General features: G+C 39.6%; 1 protein-coding gene across 4 annotated transcripts in view; it reads right to left on the bottom strand.

Annotated features, from left to right (window-relative positions):
- The window catches only part of TBL1XR1 (TBL1X/Y related 1), a 105030-nt gene that overhangs the window by 16585 nt on the left and 66348 nt on the right, over nucleotides 1–22097 (bottom strand). For 2 of the 4 annotated variants that reach the window (XM_064720831.1, XM_064720832.1), the window contains exons 3-4: nucleotides 17296–17363; nucleotides 1060–1162 (exon numbers count right to left, since the gene is read on the bottom strand). In XM_064720831.1, coding sequence (XP_064576901.1) covers nucleotides 1060–1117 — 58 coding nt within the window. In that variant the 5' untranslated portion in view covers nucleotides 1118–1162; nucleotides 17296–17363. The remainder of the gene's footprint in view (nucleotides 1–1059; nucleotides 1163–17295; nucleotides 17364–22097) is intronic. The other 2 variants (XM_064720833.1, XM_064720835.1) reach the window with 1 other exon arrangement.

The following is a 22097-nucleotide window of genomic DNA, read 5'->3' as shown; positions in this document are numbered from 1 at the left end:
TTTGCTTTAATATGCAGACTTCTTTTATGTACTGCTGAGATCATACTCCCTCCTGCCAGCTGACAATCATCACTTTTTCATTTACTGGGGCATGCCCTGACTTCCAGTCAGATCTTCCCATTCTAAATGTAGGCTGTGTTAAGCAATCAATATCACAGTTGTGAGTAAAAGATGATGTTGTCTCTTACAGAGCTTCACGAGTAACCACCACCACAAAACTCCCTGAAGCCATATGGCTGCATCTAGAAACCCAAACATGCAACACAAACTCAAACTGCTGATCTGACTGGGCTGGGGAAGCTTTAAAAATAAGGGAGCACTGCTGCATTCTTGTGTTGTGCAGACACAGCCAGTGTGCAGGGATATGACAGGAAAAGGGTTTCTTTTCACGTCTGACAATATTCAAGTGTCTTTTGCTCTTTCTCCTAAGAAGCAGGAGATTCCGGCTACTCAGAAGGATAAGATCCTCCAAAAAAAGGTCCTGAAGGGGATGGAGGCTTTTGGGAACCCCAAGGGTTATTCCTGTAAAAAATCTGTTCATCTCTATTTAGAGTCAAGTGATACAAGTCACAGTCACAGTTGTCACTTCTTCCTTTGAAACTCAGCCACATCTGCCCTCCCACGGTCACGTTCAGGCAAGGAATTTGGCTACACAAGACAGGCTGGCAGGAGCACCAGCACTCCAAAACAACAGGAAAAAACAGCATCTTGCTGATCTTTCTATTTTTTTCTTCAAGCAGCCCTGAAGAAAATGGTGCAAAGTGCCATCATCACCCTGTGGAGAAGAGATCTCCAGGAAAATGCATTTTAGCAATCGAGTGAGTCCTTGGCTGCTCGACTGCCATCTGAAGACTCCAAATGACTAAATCTGATTAAGTTACAGAAGGTAACTTGGCAGGAATTCACTCTCTTGTTGAGAAGAAACACCAAGAAACAGTTCAGACAGAATCCATGCCTACTGGCAAAATAATTAAATGAGCCTGTGTTTGCTAAAGCCAGTTGCAGATGAAGATCAAATAAATTATGCATTGTTTAATAATCAGAATTGTAAAAACTCACCTGACTCTTGCAAGTATCTATATACCAGGAAGTTAACCTCATCACTGCTTATACTCATCTTTATTCCCAGTTAAACCATGAGGTCACAACAAAGGACACAACCCTGCAAATAATAAAAAAAAAGTAGGTCAATTAAATACTTTCAGTACCTAATAGGTATTTCCCAACAAATGCTATATTTATAAAGTAAGTAGCTCCCTGGCAGCATAGACAATGGCTTTATTTTATAATGCAAATAAGTCTACTGGAGTCATTAAAAAGTCATTTGTCTCACCACAAAATAAAGGTCAGTAAATTAAATATTAACAAGCTGGATTCTCATATGATGCAAGTTGGTATGGACTAAGGAACTCTTCTGTGTAATACCAGTACTAAAAAAGGCTTCCTATCACAGGTTTTAAAAAATAATCAAGTTTCATTACTTTATGGAATACATTTCTTACAACATGGATCTCTCTCTGCCTAGTTAATGAAGACCAAAAACTTGGTTTCACATTGGCATCCAGGCAGGTTCTCACTTTTACATTCTTATCTACTCCAATTTTCAGGTACTCCTGCTCTAGTGAAAAGGTGCACAACAGTATGAGCTACATCACAGTGTCTGTTCAAACAAGCCCAGCTAATCCCACTAAAGATTAGAAAACATCTCAGCCATACCTTTTGGCTTTCAAAAGTAATTCTTGACATTAGAAACAAACTTCAAACAGTTCATTTTAGTAACATATCCCTAGGGTTTCAATCAGTGCTTCAAAAATATAGATGGGATATATATATTTACACACACACACACAATTTTTTTCTTGATTTTAGTAATGGCAAATATTTAGAAAGACAAGTCATGTATAAGATTATATACACTTTTGATTATAAACTTGGAAAATATGAGGCAACAGCAGTCTTTAAGACATGAAGAGACAGAAGACAGTATTTTTTCTAACTCAAAGTACCATTTTTGAGAACATTCTCATGATGTCTGAATGTCTGAAAAATCTGACCTTTCCAAGTAAACAAGCGAAAACATCAGTTTTCAGAACATGTTATGAAATAATGTCCACCTCCTGTTCCAATTATCTGTCCAGCACTTTCCATCAGCAACCCTTCCCAGGTTTTTAGCCAACTGACCGCCACCATTGCTTCTCCTACACTGGAGTCTGAGAAGGCAAAGTGACCTCCCTACTGTTATTTGACTAAGTTTTACCTGGGATCTGATGTAAAAAAGTACTAGAGAATGACTTTTCCTACAGCAGGGCTCCAGCCACATGGCTGCATGAACAGTCCACTTGCCACTGCTGCGCCACTGCTGAAGCACTGAATACAAGACACAATTAAACACATCAAGAGCAGAGACTAAAGGATGAACTTGGGTATGAAAATGAATTTATTTGTCTCACACCACACATGGACATCCCCAAACCCGCCCCAGGCATGTGGTCACCCAGCTCACAACCATGTTGTGGGGGAGATGGCTTTAGTTTCTTAAGGAAAAAAATAAAATTGCAGCTCTACTTAAATCCTTTTCATTTCTAAAGGAAAAAGCCGCCCCAAGACAATGACTTCTAGTAAGTGCAACATGACTGGTACAGGAATGTGCATTGATACCAACCCTAGCACACCTCTCCACGGCCCCAGCCACACCTGGGGTACAAGACATCCCTGCCAAACTCCACTAAATACTTTGAATACTTGTTTACTGAGCAGAATGTAAAATGAATGGCATTTTTAGCCATTTCATGCACTAGCAACCAATTCCACCATGTGCAGGACCAAACATTGATTTTATTTAGCTAAGTTTTGTTGCTATACATGAAGCAGATTATCTTTCTTTAAGACTGTTTTTTACAGAAAAATGCTGTAGGAAGAGAAACAATATTTTCCTTCAGAGGAGAAGGTAATTAACTTTAAAGAGCCTCATAAAGAAGGTTTTTTTACATTATGTACACACACACACAAATGGCAGTGTTTCTTTCACGGGTCTGTCACTGAGTTTCAAAATCTTGCTGCATCACCAAAAAACGATAGATCAAACCACAGAAATCTGATGAAAGTGCTATTTGTCACACAGAGAGGTCCTGAATTATTTATATAAAGAGGGCTCCCCCCTCAAAGCAGAACTGTGCAGGTGCCACATCAATTCACCTGTTACATAGCTGGGTAGCTGAAGTAAAAAACCAAAACCCAACGTTTTGCTTGTCTGTCAGAAGTGTTGTGCACCCCACCCGAATCAAAGGAGGCTCATTTTTCCAAGGCTGGTTCTGAGTGTTTTGCACAAACAGCTCTGGTCCTGCCTGGCCATCGGGAGGTGGCACTGCAGCACCAGCTGTGGCACCCTGGCCACCAGAAAAACACAGAAATAGCCCCATAAACACCCTGATGTTTGCCTGAGGAGGGGCTTGAAACTGGAAAGGTAAAAGGTACGGGTGTTTTGCCAAAATACTGCTTTGTGCATGTTTTCAATGCCCATTTACATTTTCTGGAAGGGCTTTTCTGTGTTTCACCCACCCCAGGCCCTGTGGCTCAGGCAGAGCCTGGGGACAGCGTCCCACAGCCAAGTGACACAAGAAATGTCAGAAGAATGAGCAGCAAACCACCTTCCTTCCAACCCAAAGCAAAATGTCAGGTTAAAGAGAAAATACAGCAGAAGAGGATACAATAATTTCCCTTTAACACCAGGCTGCCAACTCCCACATTGTTTGTGACAATGGACCCATGCATGTACCCCTCATCCTAAAAAAATTAATTCATCGATGCTGACTAATTCCCCCCAGATTCACTATTTCCACAAGCAATCCACTACTCATTTTGGACACTTTAATAGATATTAATATTGCTCTTCATTTTATATGCAGAAATTAAATCACTGAAAAGACACATAAAAATGAGACAAAAGTAAGAAGTTAACATCTAACTCCTAGCAGTCTTAGATTTGTAGCCTAATTTGCATAGGGACCATTAAAATATCTTAAGATATTTGCAGCATTATGTCCCAAACCCATTCTAAAAATGTGATGAGATCCTTAAGGCCCTTTTTTTTTCCCCTTGCCCTTAGAAACATTTCAGGTCTTCCTCAAAACATTCAGTGGAATTACACGGTAAAGTATGATGCACCCACACTGCTGTTTTAGAGCCAATTATGCTTTTAAAGGAAATCTCTCCCACTTGCCTCTACTTTTGTTTTGCACCCTGGAGCAGGCACAGCACATGTGAAGCGGATTTCTCACCGCTAAAACCAGAATTAAATAAATAAATAAAATACCCCCATGACAGGTAAAAAAAGGATGGGCATGAGAGCTTATGAATGATGCTCAAATTGCTCAAGGGACCACACCAGGATCAATATTCCCTGCTCAAAAGAAAGTCCATTTCAGCAGGCATCTTCCCAGGTTTTATTTCCCTTCCCAGAGGATGGGCTTGCAGTTTGTAACACCACTGCTCAGTTAGAATCAACACAATATCCAGATATCCCAGGTAATTTTTAAGACTGCTACAGAAAGTCCCTAAAGTCCCAAAATTTATCAGGCATAACACCCATCAGCCATAAAAGCCAACTGTCTATAGAGATGCTAGCCTTGAGATTTACTCAGTAACAGGTCAGGACCAGACAGGACACACACCTGTGCTTCAGACAAACTGACCTGCTCATTCCATGCCAGTAATCACATAAAAAATAATTTGGAAGCTACTTTTTTCAGAGGAAATGAGGTTTCTATCCCAGAGACAGCCCCAGCTCTGCTTTGCTCCCAGCTGGCAGAAGTGTGTCTGTGTTTCTGTGCCTGTCCCAGGGCAGACTGGGCTGGTCTCACCCCAGCACCTCTGTCCCTTGAGGATCACTCACACACTTCATACCTGGGGCAAAAACTAAAACTAAAATCCATTAAAAAGGAGACTGAATTCCACTCTCATCAACACCAGGTCTAATCAGTGCCCAACAGTGCAAACCTGGCTGTGCTTCTGACAAATCATTATTCCACTCCACATGTTTGTGCTAGCTTTGTACTCCTTGTCCAGGTTCATGCCAAATGCTGCAGAACAGATGCCACTCGATATGGCTCCTGGCCTAATAGGATTTTTAGGTTGTTTAGGGGTTTTTTTCTAGACAAACCTGAACTGGCAGAGAAAGTTTATACATCAGATTATTACTGGGTATCTCTTAATCACCATTTGATAATGTATACTGGAGTTACACTACAATTAGAGCTATTGTATCATCAAATAACAGCCTAAGAAAGTGATATTTCTGCAGTTGTAGTTGGGCTCCAACACATTCCCAGTAGGTAGGATAACAGGAAAACCTGGCAGGCTGCTGTGAATAATAATTCCCCAAAACCATACCAATCATTATTTTGATACCAGATATGATATGTTAAAGGGAGCAGCTAATGCTCTGGGTAGCTCTGAAGAACGCCTAATGTTCAGACATAAACAGACTGCTACATTTATCCATGGAAAACAGAAGTCTGGCTACAGAAACACTAAAACCCCTACAACAGAAATACTTCCATTAGAGCTTTTATTTTTTCCTCTTTTGCAAGAAATCCAGACAAGTATTTTGCTAGCATATGTGCACAAAGACATTTTATCCATTGTTGCTTAAGAATACTTCTTGGTTTTAATGGCCATGATGATTAAAATAAAAAGAGCAAAGGGTGCTGTTTCAATCCAGCCACTCAGACTAAATTCCTGGACCTGTGAGGTTTCAGCAGGATTTCTTCAGATACCAAAGCCACCACAGGTTACAGGACTGGAGATTTAAACCACAAAACACTGTTCCTTGTGGCTGCTGTTCTACTAAAGCTTTCTCCAAAAAACATGGTGGGTCCATTCCCAATGGCTGAGGAAATTCCTAAGTTTACATCCAAAGAAGAGTTCTGCACAGCCCTTTAGAAATGCTTTATAAAGGAAAACTCATAAAATTAATTAGTGGCTCCTTTATATCAAGCATGCAGTCTACAACTCATGTTGTACATCCTTCTGTGTAAGAATTTATTAGATACCAATTTCAATCAAAATGAATATTTTGTCACGCTGTAAAAAGAAAACAAAGGTTGACTTTTCTTCCAAGTGTACCAACTACTTGCTCTAAACACTCCTATATTTGCTCTTTCACATCTTCACTTGAGTGATGCCAGCCAATATTGTATTGGGCACAGTGCAATTGAACTCTTAGTAAAGTTTTCCTACTATCTGATGATCTGCAGTTAGGAATTCCAACATTCTGAATGAAAAGAAAAACATTTTTTCAAGTTAAATGCCCAAGTGTTTTCTGTAATATCTCAAAATAGTGTTCTCATTTTCTGCATTTTTACCCGTGCCTTTAAATTGCTAGTAGCTAAATGCCCTTTTGTTTAAGATTTAATAACATGTCAGATGTGCACTTGCACAAAAATTATCTGTAATTTTATCTTATCAACCTTCTTACTGATTTCTCATATCAGGCTTTGCTAGTTTTCCCTTTAGTAATTTAAACCAAGAGATGCTTCTCATGTTCATTGTTTAACTCTATTGCTTTGCTTTTAACCTCAGGAATACAGCTTAATTTCTGAACACTAAAAAAAAAAAAAACTTTTCCTTTCCTCATCTGAATTGCCTTCCTTAGCTCAGGCGATAAATATTTGTATTCTGTACTTCAGCTTTAGTGACCTAATTTATGGCAACAGTCTCTGCCTTTCCATGCCAATTTGAGAGTATGAAGAATACAAGATGACAAAGCCAGGCTGAAATCTTCTGAAGAAAAAGAATTACAACCCTGAAAGGGAAGAGAAGGAAAAAAAATAAAAACCAAACAAAACCCACAACAAAACACAAAATCACCCAGAACCTTGGCTAAAAGTAAGTTACTGTCTACTTATCTGAAAAATGCAGCCCAGTCCTGAGTACAGTTACAAAATATGCTGCAGATGAAGCCCATTTGTTGATTTTGCCTAGAGCAAAGTAGTATTTAATTACTGAACTCCAAATCTCCTCCCCAAAGTCCCATGCTGTGTGACCCAGGAGCTGGAATTCCGCATGTGACAGCACAGACACAAGGAACAGCACATCCAGTATTGTGTTTCCACAGCTATGGCTGCAGAGCTGCAAACTTCTGGGCTTTCTGCAGTTGAAAATACACCTTCCTGGACAGCTATAGGGCATCTTGCAGTGATTCTTGGCAGCCACATTTTGTAAATCCCTAGGCTGACCAAAGATACAGTGGTGTTGACACTCTATGCAACACTTTACGTTCTTCAAACCTTTTTTATGCTCATTGTTACAATGCAACACCAGAAGAAATTATGTTTGGGTAAGAGTCTCCTTATTTCCTGTATCAGAATAATAAAGACATATTGTTTATTAGTATTTTAAAGACTTTTCAACTCTCCGGGTAACAATGAAAGTAGACACAGATGGACTGAAGGATCTCCAGAGGTTCCTTCCAATGCCAATCATTCTGTGATTCTGTGACATCTCTTTAAAGGCACAACTCTCCTGCATGACAATCACAACCTTGCTGAAATGGAGTTAATCCTGATGCATCCTTCTGCAGATGCAAATATGTTCCTTTATAACTTAAAAGCCAAACTCAGCTGCTCAGAACATGCAGTAAAACCTCCACCAGTAAGTCCTGCTTATGAAATAATTTTTGATTATTTCATGAAAGCCATCCCTCCCTGACTCCCCACAAGATCCCAAGCCCAAACATCTTGTTTAGTGAAGGATTTTTAATTAGAGAGCTCAGGCTCTCTGATGGAGACAAACTGGGATTAAGTGAAAACTGTCCTGACATAGTTGTTTAAAGATTAAACCACCACCCTCTTTCAATACTTGAATAACTATCAGAACAGACCAGGAAATACAGCCAAACATTATGAAATGCTCCTAGATCAATTGTCTAATTCAGACCAAAGGCATTTTTAGAAAGGAAGAACCTGTGGCTTGATGGGTTGACCTTCAGGGTTAGACTGTCCTACCCACACACAAGTTGGACAGACGATTATGGCAGCAAAACTGGAAATGTGGCATTTGTAAAACTGATTAGAAAGTGATTGGTCCTGATTGATGAGCAGAATTAGCAGAATCACCTGAGGGTGCACTGGTGTAGGTTTGGCCAGCATGGATTACCTCAAGATGACCTGCAAGGTCCAAATTCCAGGCTCTGTGTGCTAAATATATCTCTGTAATGGAGAGGGAAGCACCACACAAATGCTTGGCATTCCTCCAGGGACAGACATCTGTCCATCTGTCCCTCAAAAAGGGAAAATCACCTTATTAGAGGGGCATCTCAGGAACAGTGGTAACATCAAACAAGCTCTGCAGCTTCCATTCTTAGCCCATTAGAAGGATGTCCCTTGAAACAGTTACAGTCCTCCAGGAATACCTAATTCCAATAAAGACAGACTTCTGCAATCAAAATTTAGACCCTGTCTCAAGAAGGCTTTGTGAAATTGCTCAATGGCTTTACTGAGTGCTAAAATAGCTGCCTGCTAATGCTGCCTGGATCTAGACACAGAACAGCTGCTGGAATCAAGTCCAAGAAAGGTGAAAACTGGAAAAAGCCTTTTCTGCATCGCTGTTTAAAATCCTCTGTATGCCTTTTTGGCATGCACCTGGTTTTAAGCATGCAACTATAGGGCTGCTGATCTCCTGCACCGCATTAAAGCCTTTGCAAAAAATTAATTATGGATGAATGTGGGAGCACACCCATTAAACCTCGCTTGGTTCAAACTGTGTAAAAAATTCTGAGAAAATAACAAATTGAGAAGAGCCCTTGAGTCAGTCAAAATGAGCCCCATCAAGGGCTTCTGCTGAGACTAAGGAGGGGAGGGGCAAGGTCCAAAAGTGATTTTCTATTTGTGAACACCACCACTGAAAACAAGCACAACTCCTGTGGTTCAATCTTTTTGATCAAGAACCTGTAGAAATTAACAGCTAAACGAGGTTAAAAATCTCCATACCGTGCTAAGTTTCTGCTCTCACTTGATTTATTCTCATTTTCACTGCTAGAAAACCCACTAAATAACATGGCCTGTAAGTCTGATCAGGAACATTCCATTTTTTCCAATATGTTCTTCCTGATGTTCCCACAATAGATCATTCAGGGCTCTAAGGGACTGTGTCAATTGAATTGAATGATGTGGTCGCCTGCTGGTACATAAATGCAAAAGCAAAGCTGAGGGGGTTTATTTTCAAAACAGGAGACATTGATCCTGTGACAATGTTCCATTACCCTGACTTTATTTCTATTAGAGACAGTGATTACATCTACATCAATTGCTTGAGCTGATGGATACTGGTGCACTAACAGTGACACAGTTTTTCACTAGGCTGCTGCTGGATGCTGATGGCTTACAAAACAACTCATTCTCCAACTAATGACACGTATTTCTCCATGGAAAACTCCTGCAGTCTGGGCAGACTTTGTAATTAGTCAGTTCTCAGCTGTCTGTGGTTTTTTGGGGGAGTTTTGTGTGTTCTGTAAATCTTACTGTGGAATGGTGATTAGTGATTGTATAGCCTGGCATGGATTCTATTTGTTATGATTAAAATATTTACATTGCTACCTGCTGGTAATAAAACAGCAGATGCAGCTCCCAGAAGCAGCTGTGGGAAGGTATTTCTGCACTCCTACAACAGCAGCCCTATCTCAACTGGGGTTTTTCCATATGGCTGTATGGGCTCCTCTTCCCTTTGAACACAGTGTCACCCTTCTGCAGCTTCTGCCCACTGCCCCTGCTATCTCTCCCAAGCTGGTGATCCATCTTCCAGCTTTCATCTCTTCATCTGACATCCGATCTCAAGCCTGTGGCCACACATTTGCCCTGGTTTTCACCTCCTCACCAAGCACTGCCTACACATACTCTGCACTCCTAAGCCCATCTCCCCAGAGCATTCATCTGTGCCTCCTTCAGTCCCTCCTTTTTCTATGTTCTTTCATTACTATTCCATTACGACACAAGTTGCTAACGTTTTGCACAAATAAATGCTGCTGGTTGGAAAAATAATTCAATTCATAATCAACAACAGTGTTTTCTAGTCCTAGTAAACCCTGTTCATTTTATTTGTCCTTGTTTGTTTAGCCTGGTGCCCTGAGTCATGTCCTGAACAGCCTGCAGGAGAAAGGCCATTGTCTGACGCACTTCAGGGTATTTACCAGCATGGGTTCCCTCACTCCTGAAAAGGAAGTTTTTTAATGTTGCCATAACAACAAGAATTGGAGGTGATTCAGAGTGACACCTGCACAGAGTAAGCAAGCACTGCTCTGAGCTCCCAGCACCTGAACAGGTGCAGAAGCTGGGACCAGAGCGGGTCTGCAGAGCCACCCAGCACCTCCTCTCTGGCCAGGCTGCTGCCTACAGCTCAGCACAAAGTGTTAGCTGGGCACCTCCCCGCTCAAGTCGATGTCAGACTGCATATCTAGAATTTTTGCACAACCAGCAGCAAAATAAAAAGACTCCAAATTGTGCTCTGTGGTGTGACTGGGGACTTGCAGGGCTGAGCCTGCAGGAATCCAAGCAGCCCTTGCCCAGCAGTTCTGAGAGCAGTGAATCCCGCTGGAGTCCATGTTTGGAAACACTCACTGGTGGCCACTTCTGCCTGATGGTGTTGGAATAGGCCTTTTTGCAAAACACTGTATTTTTGGGTTGTATTAAGGTTGATATCATTACTTGGGTAACTACATTGAATTTCTGCAGGTCTTTGGGAACTGGTTCCTCTTCCCTGGTGAGCAACCAAATGAAAACTGAAAGCGAAACATGCATCAGTCTGGGCACAGACTCTGAACACGACCTTTCCCAACAAAGGATCCACTCCCTCATTCACCCTGCCCCTCAGGTCTGAGCCTGAACACTCTCATCTCAGCTTTTTAAGCACCCACAAAGTTATTTGCAAGTGTAGGTATTATTTTCAGTGTAAAAAGTTGACAGAACTACTCCATAAATAATACTGACCATGTAAATGGAGCAGGAGAAGCATTTCCTGGAGTGGAAAGATGCTCTGTGCGTGCGTGTGAGCATCTTTCCAACCCCTGCATTATTTTTGAAAACATCAGGGATTATCAGGGACAGTACAGCTCCAGCAGTGTTGAGGATATACATATATGAAAAAGACAGAGGCAGTGAGGAGGTGCTCAGTGCACAGAACAGGTCTTGAGGAGGCTTTGATCCATTCTAAACGCAAATAAACCCAGCTTATTTCCCCATGGTTAAGCCTAGGCTTTTATGCCTTTCCCATGAGAAAAGAAGTTTTGGAATTATGTACTCTGGCAGAATCTAATTTGGGAATAAATAATTTTTCTGAAATTCCTTTGTGATGCATAAAAGCTGCCAATTCTTTTCCTGAGGCAGATGTCTTGTTGAACACTAACTGCTCTGAGTCCTGGGTTTCTGAAAAATTAAGGATGAAACACAAAACCCCTGTGAGGGAATACCTTAATGGGGTGAAAAAGGAAAAAAAATCCAGCCTAACAACCCCACAGGACATAGAGAAGATCCTTTAGTTACAATTTATTGAAATTTCAAGTCAAGAAAATATGAACTGTTAACAAGGAAAGATAATTTCCAGCTTTAGTGGCCATTAATCACAGAATCAGCTCAAGAGCAACTACATCAGAACCTGAAGAAGAGGCCAGATTTCTTAATCTATTTTTAAATTTGGGATGAAGAAAAAGAATACAGCACCCTTTGGACAGGGAAAACAATCAATTAGCTTTACTAACAATGCTGGGGCTTGTTGTGGATTTTTTTAAGAAAAAAACCTTGAATACCTCTGACTTCTTAGAATAAGGTCAGTATTACTCATGAGTTGTGGATTAATGGCAAACAGGTACTAGTGAACATTAATAGCAGAAATACACTGCTTTTCTCCATTTACCCAGATATTAAACATGCTAAAAATCTAATGCAGTTGGCCAGCAGAATTTGGTATCAAAAATATAGGCTAACATTCATCATATTTAGTATTCAAACTTTTCCACAGCCATGAAACAGATCCTAAAGGCTGGAATAAATTAAATGTAAAATGACAAGTTCTTCTACCCCTCAAGAGATTTAAAGATGTGTTCACCTCAAGAGATTTAAAGACGTGTAACTCACAACTGACTGCAGCATTATGGATGAATGGAGTTCTAAAGAAAGCTTAAGAAAGTTTACCCTCAGATTAAAAACTCAACTCTTTGCTTTGCCCAAGCAGTTTCACATCCAGCCCTGTTCACTAAAGCAGCCTCAAATGAGCCTGTGGGAATCTGCAGGTAATTAACCATTATGAGGGCAGGATCTTGAAAAAAGTGGACCCCCCCCCAGTTTTTGCCAAACCAAAAGTCCCAGATAATGTGTTTCTGCTACTGGTCACATGAATGCAAAACCAGAATACATGTGAATCTCCAAGAGCCATGTCTACTCCCACTCTCCTGCACCATCCCTGCCCTACTGGCTGCTGACCTGCAAAAAAAGCCTCCTTTCCTCATACACCATCTTATTCTGAAATAAAACCAAAAGCAACACCAGTATGAAAAAGTGCAAACTACAGCTCTGGGTCTTTAAGAAGCCATCTTAGAACTACAGCACGTTTTTGTTCAGGAATAATCAAACTGCAGTGTCTGAGGACAAATGACAGAAATCAGTCACCAGTGTAAACAGCATCAGGTCCAAAAGGCCTGTACAAAACCATCTTCACCTAAGGTTTTTTTCAATAGTTAAAGACCAATTAGCAGGGAAAAAAAAATTAAATCAGATGTTCCTCATTTTAAAAAAAGATGTACTAATTAAAACAAATTTAACACTTACAAATTTATTTCAGAAAAAGGGCCTGTAAAGTGGATCAGAAACCAACTGTGTTCACTTTGGTGAATTTAAAGATTTAATTTCAGGTGAACTTTAAAGTTAGGCAGCTACATTTTCCAGTAGCACCTAGATCACTTAGATGCCATATCAGAATTATTTCTAATGAAGAACAGGATGTGTTGTCCTTGCCTTTTGTGGCTACTTCCTACCAAGACCTATCCCTCAAAAGTTATGAAAGAAATTAAGGAACAGTCACTGTCTGACAAACATTGCTTTCGGTATTCAAAGAGGCAGAGCTCTTATTTGTTAAACTTAAATCAAATATTAGGGAAGGAATACCCATGATCTCAGCCCTGCTACAGACACAGGGCATGGCCACTGAGAACACGAGTGACTGCAGCTGCAGACAGCCCTGATTCACTGTCCCAGGCAGTGACACAGCATCGTCACTCTGCTCATCCTATTTTCCATCTGCAACTGAAAATATCAGGAATGTGAGACCAATGTAGAAATTCCCATTTCTTCTTTCACTGCTCTGTATGTCAGTCTGCAATGGTGGTGTGATTTATCATGAAGTAATAGAGGAATAAAGCAACAGTAACATCTTAGAGCTGCCAAGGCAGGAGGGAGGCAGGAGTGTGTTCCTGAGACAGCCTGGGAAAGTGGCCAGAGGTGGGGTAGGAGCCACAGGGGTCAGTCATTAGGGCAGAATGCTGCTTTAATTTTACCAAATGAAAGACTGGGCATTATTCCTGGGTCACCATTCTGTCATCATGGTCCCTTCAGGTGAGGTGACAACCAAGGGACGAGAGGGGCAGAGCAGTGACCCTGGTGGGCACACAGGCAGCTCTGACAAACACACCTCACCCCCAGGAATTCCGCAACAAGGGACAGGTTGTTTTCTAAGCCTGCAAGTATCTCTTCCCTTAATTTATACAGTTTTCAGTTTCTGCTACAGGAACCACCCTCAATGCACACATTCCATCTCTGCATCCCCACGTCCTACTCTGTACCATACCTCAAACCTGACTGTGGAGGTTTTCATGAGCAAACCTGCACTGGCTAGGTATTAGTGCTGTGTATTTTGGCAGAGACATCTCCATCTATATTAGCTATACCCAAAGTTCAATAAGAAGTTGTATTGATTTTTCCCTTCAAGCACATATATATATATTTGATGAAAAACTCACTTGTGCCTCCAAAAGTTGCCTAGACATTAAGCTGATCCCCCTTCTGCCTTCAGCATCTGCTTTTTTTTTTTTCCTCAAAATGAAGCTGTATCAAGGGTCTTTTGACAGAATATTAAGAATAGCATGTATGGTGAAATGATATGTCTGTAATACATGGAACAGGCACAAGACACTGTCAGTGCCATCAGCCTCCTTGACCAGATTTTCCATACCCTGCAATATACCTTTTTTTTTTTTTTACTGGGAACTGTTCCAATATCTGAATCATCAAGACAAGCCTTTTCTTTCACAGAAAGCTCTGAAAAATAAAAACAAGCTTCTTTCCTTGCCTGTAGAAATTGGAATATTTTGCCTAACTCAAATTATCCCACACTAAGGACAACTTTGAATAAATGCCAAGTTCTGATACTTCATCAGTGCTTAAGTCTAAAGGCATATTTATACTACTGCAAAGGAAAAATTCCCAGAGATTGGATGATTGTGCCTGCCATAACACAGCCCCAGACAGCTCCTACACATTGCAAAGTCACCTGCATCTCTAGAAGTAATTGCATTGTTGATCTTAGAAGATTAAAGCAGCATACCAAATGTTCCTCTTGCTAATTTGGCACTCTACAGAAGGTGTAACTGGTAAAAGGAGCCTGAACACACCTGTACAAGAATATATAATGACATTCAAAAATATATTTTAAAATATATTTTTGAATGTCATTATATATGACATTCATTTAAAAGAACACTATTTTGCTTTTCTGTATAGCACATGGGATATAAAAAAGCTATACTAAAGCAGCCTGTGGTATATAAAGTTTTTGTTTTGTGAAGGAATCATCCTCCCAAGCTGTATGCAAAAACTTTCCTGAGTGCCTAATCCATACATAAAAACCTTAAAATTTAAAGCTGTTGGCTTGGTACAGTAGAAGCAGGAGAGTCTACTGAATAAACTCTTATCAAATGGGCTGAGAGTCACAAGGGATCCAATTAAGATAAAAAGTTCAAACCCAGGACATTTCCTCTTCTTTCTGACTGTTCAGGCCAACATCAGACATCTGTTCTCACTAATTTTTTAATTAATCCCCTTTGAAGCAAACTATTCAAAACCTGACAATACCTCATCTGTCTGATAAGGACCCCCCTCCAGCAGAAGGTGCTATTTTGAATTAAAATGCTCCTCCACTGATGCAATTGGAAAGACAACCACAGCTTTGTGTAGAAAAACCACTTTTGCTGAGTCAAGCTAAAGCATTAGCAGAGATGGAAATACACCCTGCCTTGTAACTGCAGGCCACTATTACACAGGCAGCTGCACTGCAATGGGCTGCAGCTTGTCCCACAAGTGACCTCTGCTCTGCTTTCTGCAGAATTAACCAATCACAGGAGCTGCTTCTGCTAGCTCACTGTCAAACAAATTACATAGGATGGCTTTTGACAAAAAGAAACTCGTCGTCTTTGGTTACCTCTACCTCGCCTCAAACAGATCCTATGCACGTAAAATTCTGCTCACCCATTTCCAGTAATGAGAGCATTATTTGAAAATAAAGAGATGATAGAGATGAAGAAGTCCATGACTTCTCCAGATGACATTATACTTTAATAAGTACTGCACAAATTGCTCACAACATTTTGAAAAATTTTCAGTATTTCTCAGACTTCAAAGTGCTCCCATCATCTTTCTTTTCTTACAATATTTATAAAGCTATGATGTTTTTACTTTGCAGAATTGCCATTTAACATTCTTGAGTGATGCTACTCAAACCTTCCCAAAGCCATTTCCCTCCTGTAAATCTGAAAGGCCATTTTCTGCCACTCCAAGACTTAGAAATTCTGAAGTAAGCCTACATGCATGAGTGGTGCATGCTGGAGGCATTATGGATTTACAGGACTGGAAATCACACAGTGTGAGCAGTGCCATGCCCAGTTATTTTAGATAAACCAACCTAATGCCATGGCAGAAGGGAAAATGGTTTCAGTCTTTATTCACTCACAACTTCCAACACCTTTTGCTGCTTTAATTTATCAATCCAGAGATTTCTCAAGCAAGGACACCCCTCTCTCTCCTCAATATCTCCAACACCTTATTTGTTTCTTAGCTTGACCAGAAAACCCAATTGAGAAGTTCTTGTGGACCCCACCTTGTTTTTAGAAAGTGCACATGGATACAGATCAATCCAGAAGAATATTTAAACATATTCCAGCCCAGCTGCCTTCAGCTGCTAAAGTGATGTGCTGGAGCAGAGCCAGTACCACACTACCCTGCAAGGCCACGAAGAACATCAGCAATATCCCTCTCTGCCTTGTGGGGGGCTACTTGCAAGGTAAGGTTTGTTAAAATAAATTATCTCTGTCTTTGAGTGCCCTCTAATGACCTAGGACAGTACACATAGAGAGTTTGCCAAAAATTTTAAGGGACTGCAAATTAAAAAATTAAAAAATAAAATAAAAAAGGAAGGGGGTGCAGGGGAAAGAAAAGACATCTGCTACACCCACAAGACATTTGTTAAATTATGGTATATATTAAAAATTCTACAGATACAAATGTGGTCTCAGTTATCTCCTGCTGAAAGAACAAATGCTCAATTGTGCTCTTGCACAATACTTGAGCATGGCTGCTGATGGCCTGGTGCACAAGGAATTTTCCCTTTCTAAGAATCAGTATAGGTAATCTCATCTCCCTTGTAACTCCAGCCATGGAGAAGAGATAAGTAAATATATCTAAGGAAAGTTTCCAAAACCAAATGAAATGATACAGGGATTGCAGTTACATACATTCAAAGAAAATAACTGCAAAATCATGACTACATCACATTTAAGAAGACACTAATAAAAGCACACAGTCTGGATATTTGCCCTCTAAACCACACACTTGGATTTTCCTCTAAGAAGACAAGACTTTAGCACTTGAAAAAAAACATACTATATTCAAAATACAGTAATTTTACACCCTTTTTTAAGAATGGATACACACAGAGGCAATAGTGACTCCACACTTCAAGAAGACAATACAGTTTTTACAATGTGTTTTGACAAAAGATCTATTTATTATTATTTCCATACTGTGAATTGATGTGTTATATCATAACTCTCAACAAAATGAATATGGATTTACACATGAGACACTAACAGCTCCAAAAGGAGCTGTTAAAGACCATTGAATAAAAGAACACTTAATGTAAGGATTCAGTGAACTGCAGAAACTGATACCTAACAAATACTGTAAATGCACGTAATACTAAATTGTACCAAACTACAGTCCACTTTTATGACAAATAAATAGATAAATCATTGAGTGTCCTTACCAGAACTACTCTCTGAAACCCCACAAAATTGTGATGTGGCAGCAGTACAGCCCTTGGTATTACACCACCTGTAACACAAACCATATTATGATAGTTTCTATCAATATTTATTTTAAAGGATGAAAAAAGGATAAAAGCTATTTTTCTACCAGTCTTTTTACTGAAAGAATTAAAACAACATTCAGTTTCCTACTGATAACAATATATGCTTAGTTAAGAAAATAAACAAACAAAAATTAGAGACCTTAATTATTTACATTGAATTTATTTTAAAAAACAAATTACAGTCACAGTTTCAACTCCATCCTCTTCTCACTCTTTTAGTTGAAAGCAAATCCCCACCACAGAACAGCACATTAGCTTCAAAGGAATTTCTGTTCTTTTTGTCTGTCCACATTGACAAAGGGGAACTTCATGAGACTCCAGAAAAAGTTTACAAAGGGTTCAGTATTGATGCAATAGATATTGCAGTGTTAACCAATACAAATAAAATGATTCAATGGGAAGATAAAAACCAGGAAACACAAGGCCATGACCAAACCATCCAGTGTTTTCAGAAGTGACCATTCAGGAGCTGAATTTCATACCAACAAATTATAAAGAGCCAGTTATATGAGCAATCCTTAAACTACCCTCATTAAGTTAATTTCTACAGGTGACTTCAAAATGAAAACATTACACACTTGTGATCAGGATAATTAGTGATCCTGTATTTGTGTAACATGCTGATTCCTATCACAAATATTCATTACAGATTAAATCATTAGAAAGTGGTCTTATGTAAACCAAAGGATTAAGGAGAAGATTTGAAGGCAGAAGCACAGGAACACTGTCTGGGCACCACAAGAAAAGAATCCACATGTCAAAAAAATGCTGTTTGAAGCAGGATGCACTCAATAGTGAAACAGCAAACTCTGCCCTCTGGAAGGGGATCAGGAAAGGAACAAACAAGTTTTTAAGTACTGAACTCCAGCTACAAAGGCTCACAAAATTCATTACAAGTAACACTAAAACTTCCAAAGCACCTCCTTAATACTAGGATTAAAACCAAGGAAGGCAACCCATGCCTTAAACAGGCCTTACCATTTCAGACTTTCCATCATCCTAAAAGCAGTGACCTCTAAGAAACCCTCTGCTATTTAGTCTGTTGCTAAGCTCAATAAGACTTGAAAATTTTTTTTCCCTCTTTTGACTGGGGAGCCACAGAGTATTTTGGTCAGCAATCATTTTCCATGTGTCAGTTCCCAAGAGAATCAAGCAAGCTTCTCCTCTTTCCCTCCAACAGCCAAATGCAGAATAATCTCCAAAAGCATGATACCACCACCCTGGTCTGGAAAAGTGTCCTGGTCCTCCTTTAACACTGACAGTACTTCACAAGAACTAAGCGAAAAGGTCCTGACCCTCCATTAATGTAATTTTAATTCCCTGCTAGGCTATTATGTACTGCTTTGATCATTTCTAGAAACCTAACTGTATATGCCAACTGCATTGCTAAAATTTGATTTGGAAAAAACAATCAGAAGCAAAGTTTAAAAGCTTATAAAATTTTAACTCCAAGTGCAAAAGGTCATGAAAAGGGGATGTTGATCCTGCTGGTTGAACAAACAAGACAGAGCAGTAAGTTTCAACTTTTATGCTTTGAACCTTGTACACTTTATGTTTACATTAAGGATTTTTCATTCATTTGGAGCAAACTCTGCTGAAGGAAATAACTGGAATTACCCCCAAAATGAAGCCAAACAAGAGAAAGAACCCGGAGGCCCTACAGGAGAGCAGAGAACCACCACACCCTCAACAGGAGCTGCTTTAAGAGGAATTCCTTTTCTCTCCACAGTTCCCCACTGAAAACACAAAACACTGAACACAGAATTTCACCATTGCATGAACGTCCCTACAACAGCAGAAACCTGCTCAGTTCCCGCAGCCATGGCATGGAGAGGGCTGAGGAACAGCAACAATGAAATGCATGGCCTAACTTCACAGGGCTTTTAGGAATGACTAAGCAATAAAAGAAATTTTTCAGATGGATCCTGACAGTCAGCTACTTCTGCAGGCACTTGCAACTCATAACACAACCATCAGAGAATCCAATAAATTATATTTATGTTTTTCAAATTAATAAATAAGAATAAAAATTTTAGCATGTGCTGCAGAGACACATGACTTAAAGACTCCATATATATATTTATAATATTCGTGATGTGAATAGTATTCATGGCAAAAAACCCTTCACATACAGTGAAGGATATAGGATAAAAACTTCACATTTAATTATATTTCTACCAAATGATATGATGAAATGAAGCCCATCTCAGGGTGCTCACCTATAATCACAGGGCATAATTTCCATTACTACACATACTCTTCAGCTGTGAATTACTTCAAAGTTACTTATTATTTTATTTTTCTTTCTTACAAGATGCCTATCTATGTGTATTTCAGAAACGTGAAGAGAATCAAACTGTAAACCTACAGTCTCATTAATGAAAAAGTTGAACGAGAGAGGAAGGAGTAAAGAAATTTTCCAGCCTTGGGGAGAGGACTAGAACAGAAAACACTGCAAAAATGTGCAGGGCTTGAGAACCCAACATTTTACGTGATGCTAACAGGCAAACTTAACAACTGTGTCTGTTACTAAAATGCTCACACTCCATAAGAATTTGTGCATCGTGAGCATGAAATCTTCCCCTCTGCAGCTTAAAATATCTGTGCATTTAAAAACCATCTGCAAAAATAGACATAACTTCCCCACTGCAAAATTAATTAGAGAGCAGGAATTTCATCTCACTATCACCAATATATGTGATGATGCCACATGTAAACACATTGCATTTGCCTTGGCACTGGAGAGCAACAGAGATGGTAAATTTAATTTAATAAGATTCTGTGAAAATGTCACTTTCTTGAAGAAGCTGATTAATATCAGTGAAAGTGGAGGATGGGCACCCAAGAAAGCCCTGCTGGATTAACTTGCCACTAGAGCATGCTCCTTGTTTTTTCCAAAACATTTTTTGATTTTTCTTCTCTTGCATTTCTTTTAAACAAAATCCCTACTGCTGTTATACTGGGACTTAAGTCTCAATTTTTAAATTAAAAAAAAAAAAAAGTAAAAATAATCAAAAGATTTTTTTCAACAAACAAACAAGTAACTTTTTTTTTTTAATGACTGACAAGGGTTTTGCTTGTTTTGATTTTAAACCATATGTAGTTAGGGAAAACAAGACAAAAAAGTAAACTATGTGGTCATAAAAAATACTGATGTGCATTTTACAAACTGAATGTGGCCCATCAGGGAGAGAAGAATTACCTACTTTTAGGAAGTATTGTTTACTGCTGCCTTCCCACTAGACCACCTGTTAATGATATTTGATGTTGTTTTCTTTCTGTGCAATGAGTATGACTATAAATGAGATATTTCATCTGCTTGCTACAACTTATTCCCTCTAATGCCTCTATTTCAAAGACCATCCAACCAACAAATGACACCAGCCTCAAGGCAATGTCCCAAGTGAATGTGCATCTCTGCTGCTCTTCCTTACCCACTGTCATTTCCATAATTCATCCTCTTAACGATTTACGAAGTGCAGAGGATATTTTCAGAGCACATCATGGTGTTCAAAAAGTCTTACAGCTGACTGACTGCCAAGGGCACATGAAGGAAGCAAGAAGTGTGTACAACTATTTTGGAAACAAGATGCTGCAATGCTCATTCTTTTTATTTGACAGATATTCCAGTTCTTTGGCCTGACCATAATGCATGCTATTTGGCTTAAAGCATTTAAGTTTTATAAGGATTTGCTTATTGAAAAAAATCAAACACAGGAATAATTTTTTCAAAACTGGAAGGCAGAAGTATTTAATTTTTAAAGACTGCCTCCAAGAGTAGTGTTTCATGACTGGTGTTGCAGATACTACAGCCAGTATTTTGCATACTCATTAAAAATGATGTCTGGAGCTCGCAGCTCTTTTTCAAAAAAAAAAAAACTAAACCAAACCAAAAAACAACCACCACCCTTCAAAATGTAAGCCACTCAAAAGCACTGTAAAGCTGGTCATCATTCTCATTCCTGAAAATCCTCCATTTTACCATTTTCAAATTCGGTAAATAAATACATTTTTCTGTTCTTTTTCCTTTACTCCCTTGCCACTCTACACAATCTCCAGCAGCTTTATTTAACGCCATCAACCAATATCAGTGTCAGCACTGTGGGAGCAGAAGGCTGCTCTGTACTTTGTGCCTGCCTCAGAATTCATGACCAGAGATTCACCCTCACCACGCACAGAAAACGAGCAGCCTTCATCTTCCCATTTACCCCCATTAAGTCAGTGCCATCATGTTCTCCCAGGAGAAAAGTGCAGGAGCTGAAACCCTGCAAGCGACAGCAGCCAAGGACACTCAGAAATGAGGTCTGCCCTTGCTGCTTCTGGACAGTGAAAAGGAAAGCTCCAAACTGCAGGGCAGTGACCATGTGCTGCCACAGTCTCCCTGCCTTTTGAACAGGTATCAAGTAGCTGGGATGGAGCACACACCTCAAACTGGGCTTTAATTTGCTTGGAAATGCATGTGACAATACTGGGGCTTGGTCCTAAACTGGACCCAAAGCAGGTTGTATCATAATTCTGTCATATCTAATTAAAGTCCATATCATTAAAATAGAGACTTGTCAGCATAGATACAAACATCACTTGGCAGCCACCACAGTGGTTCTCAAACCTGCAGCTGGAATATAGCTCAGGACAGAAAAGTGTAAAAAAGCTACTGATTGAATAGCCTGATTGCTAAAATGTAGAAGATTTTGCTT

This window comes from Zonotrichia leucophrys, chromosome 9 (genome assembly GCF_028769735.1).
Source record: "Zonotrichia leucophrys gambelii isolate GWCS_2022_RI chromosome 9, RI_Zleu_2.0, whole genome shotgun sequence".
In the NCBI taxonomy this organism is placed as follows: domain Eukaryota; kingdom Metazoa; phylum Chordata; class Aves; order Passeriformes; family Passerellidae; genus Zonotrichia; species Zonotrichia leucophrys.
This window is presented reverse-complemented; position numbering and strand designations above follow the sequence as displayed.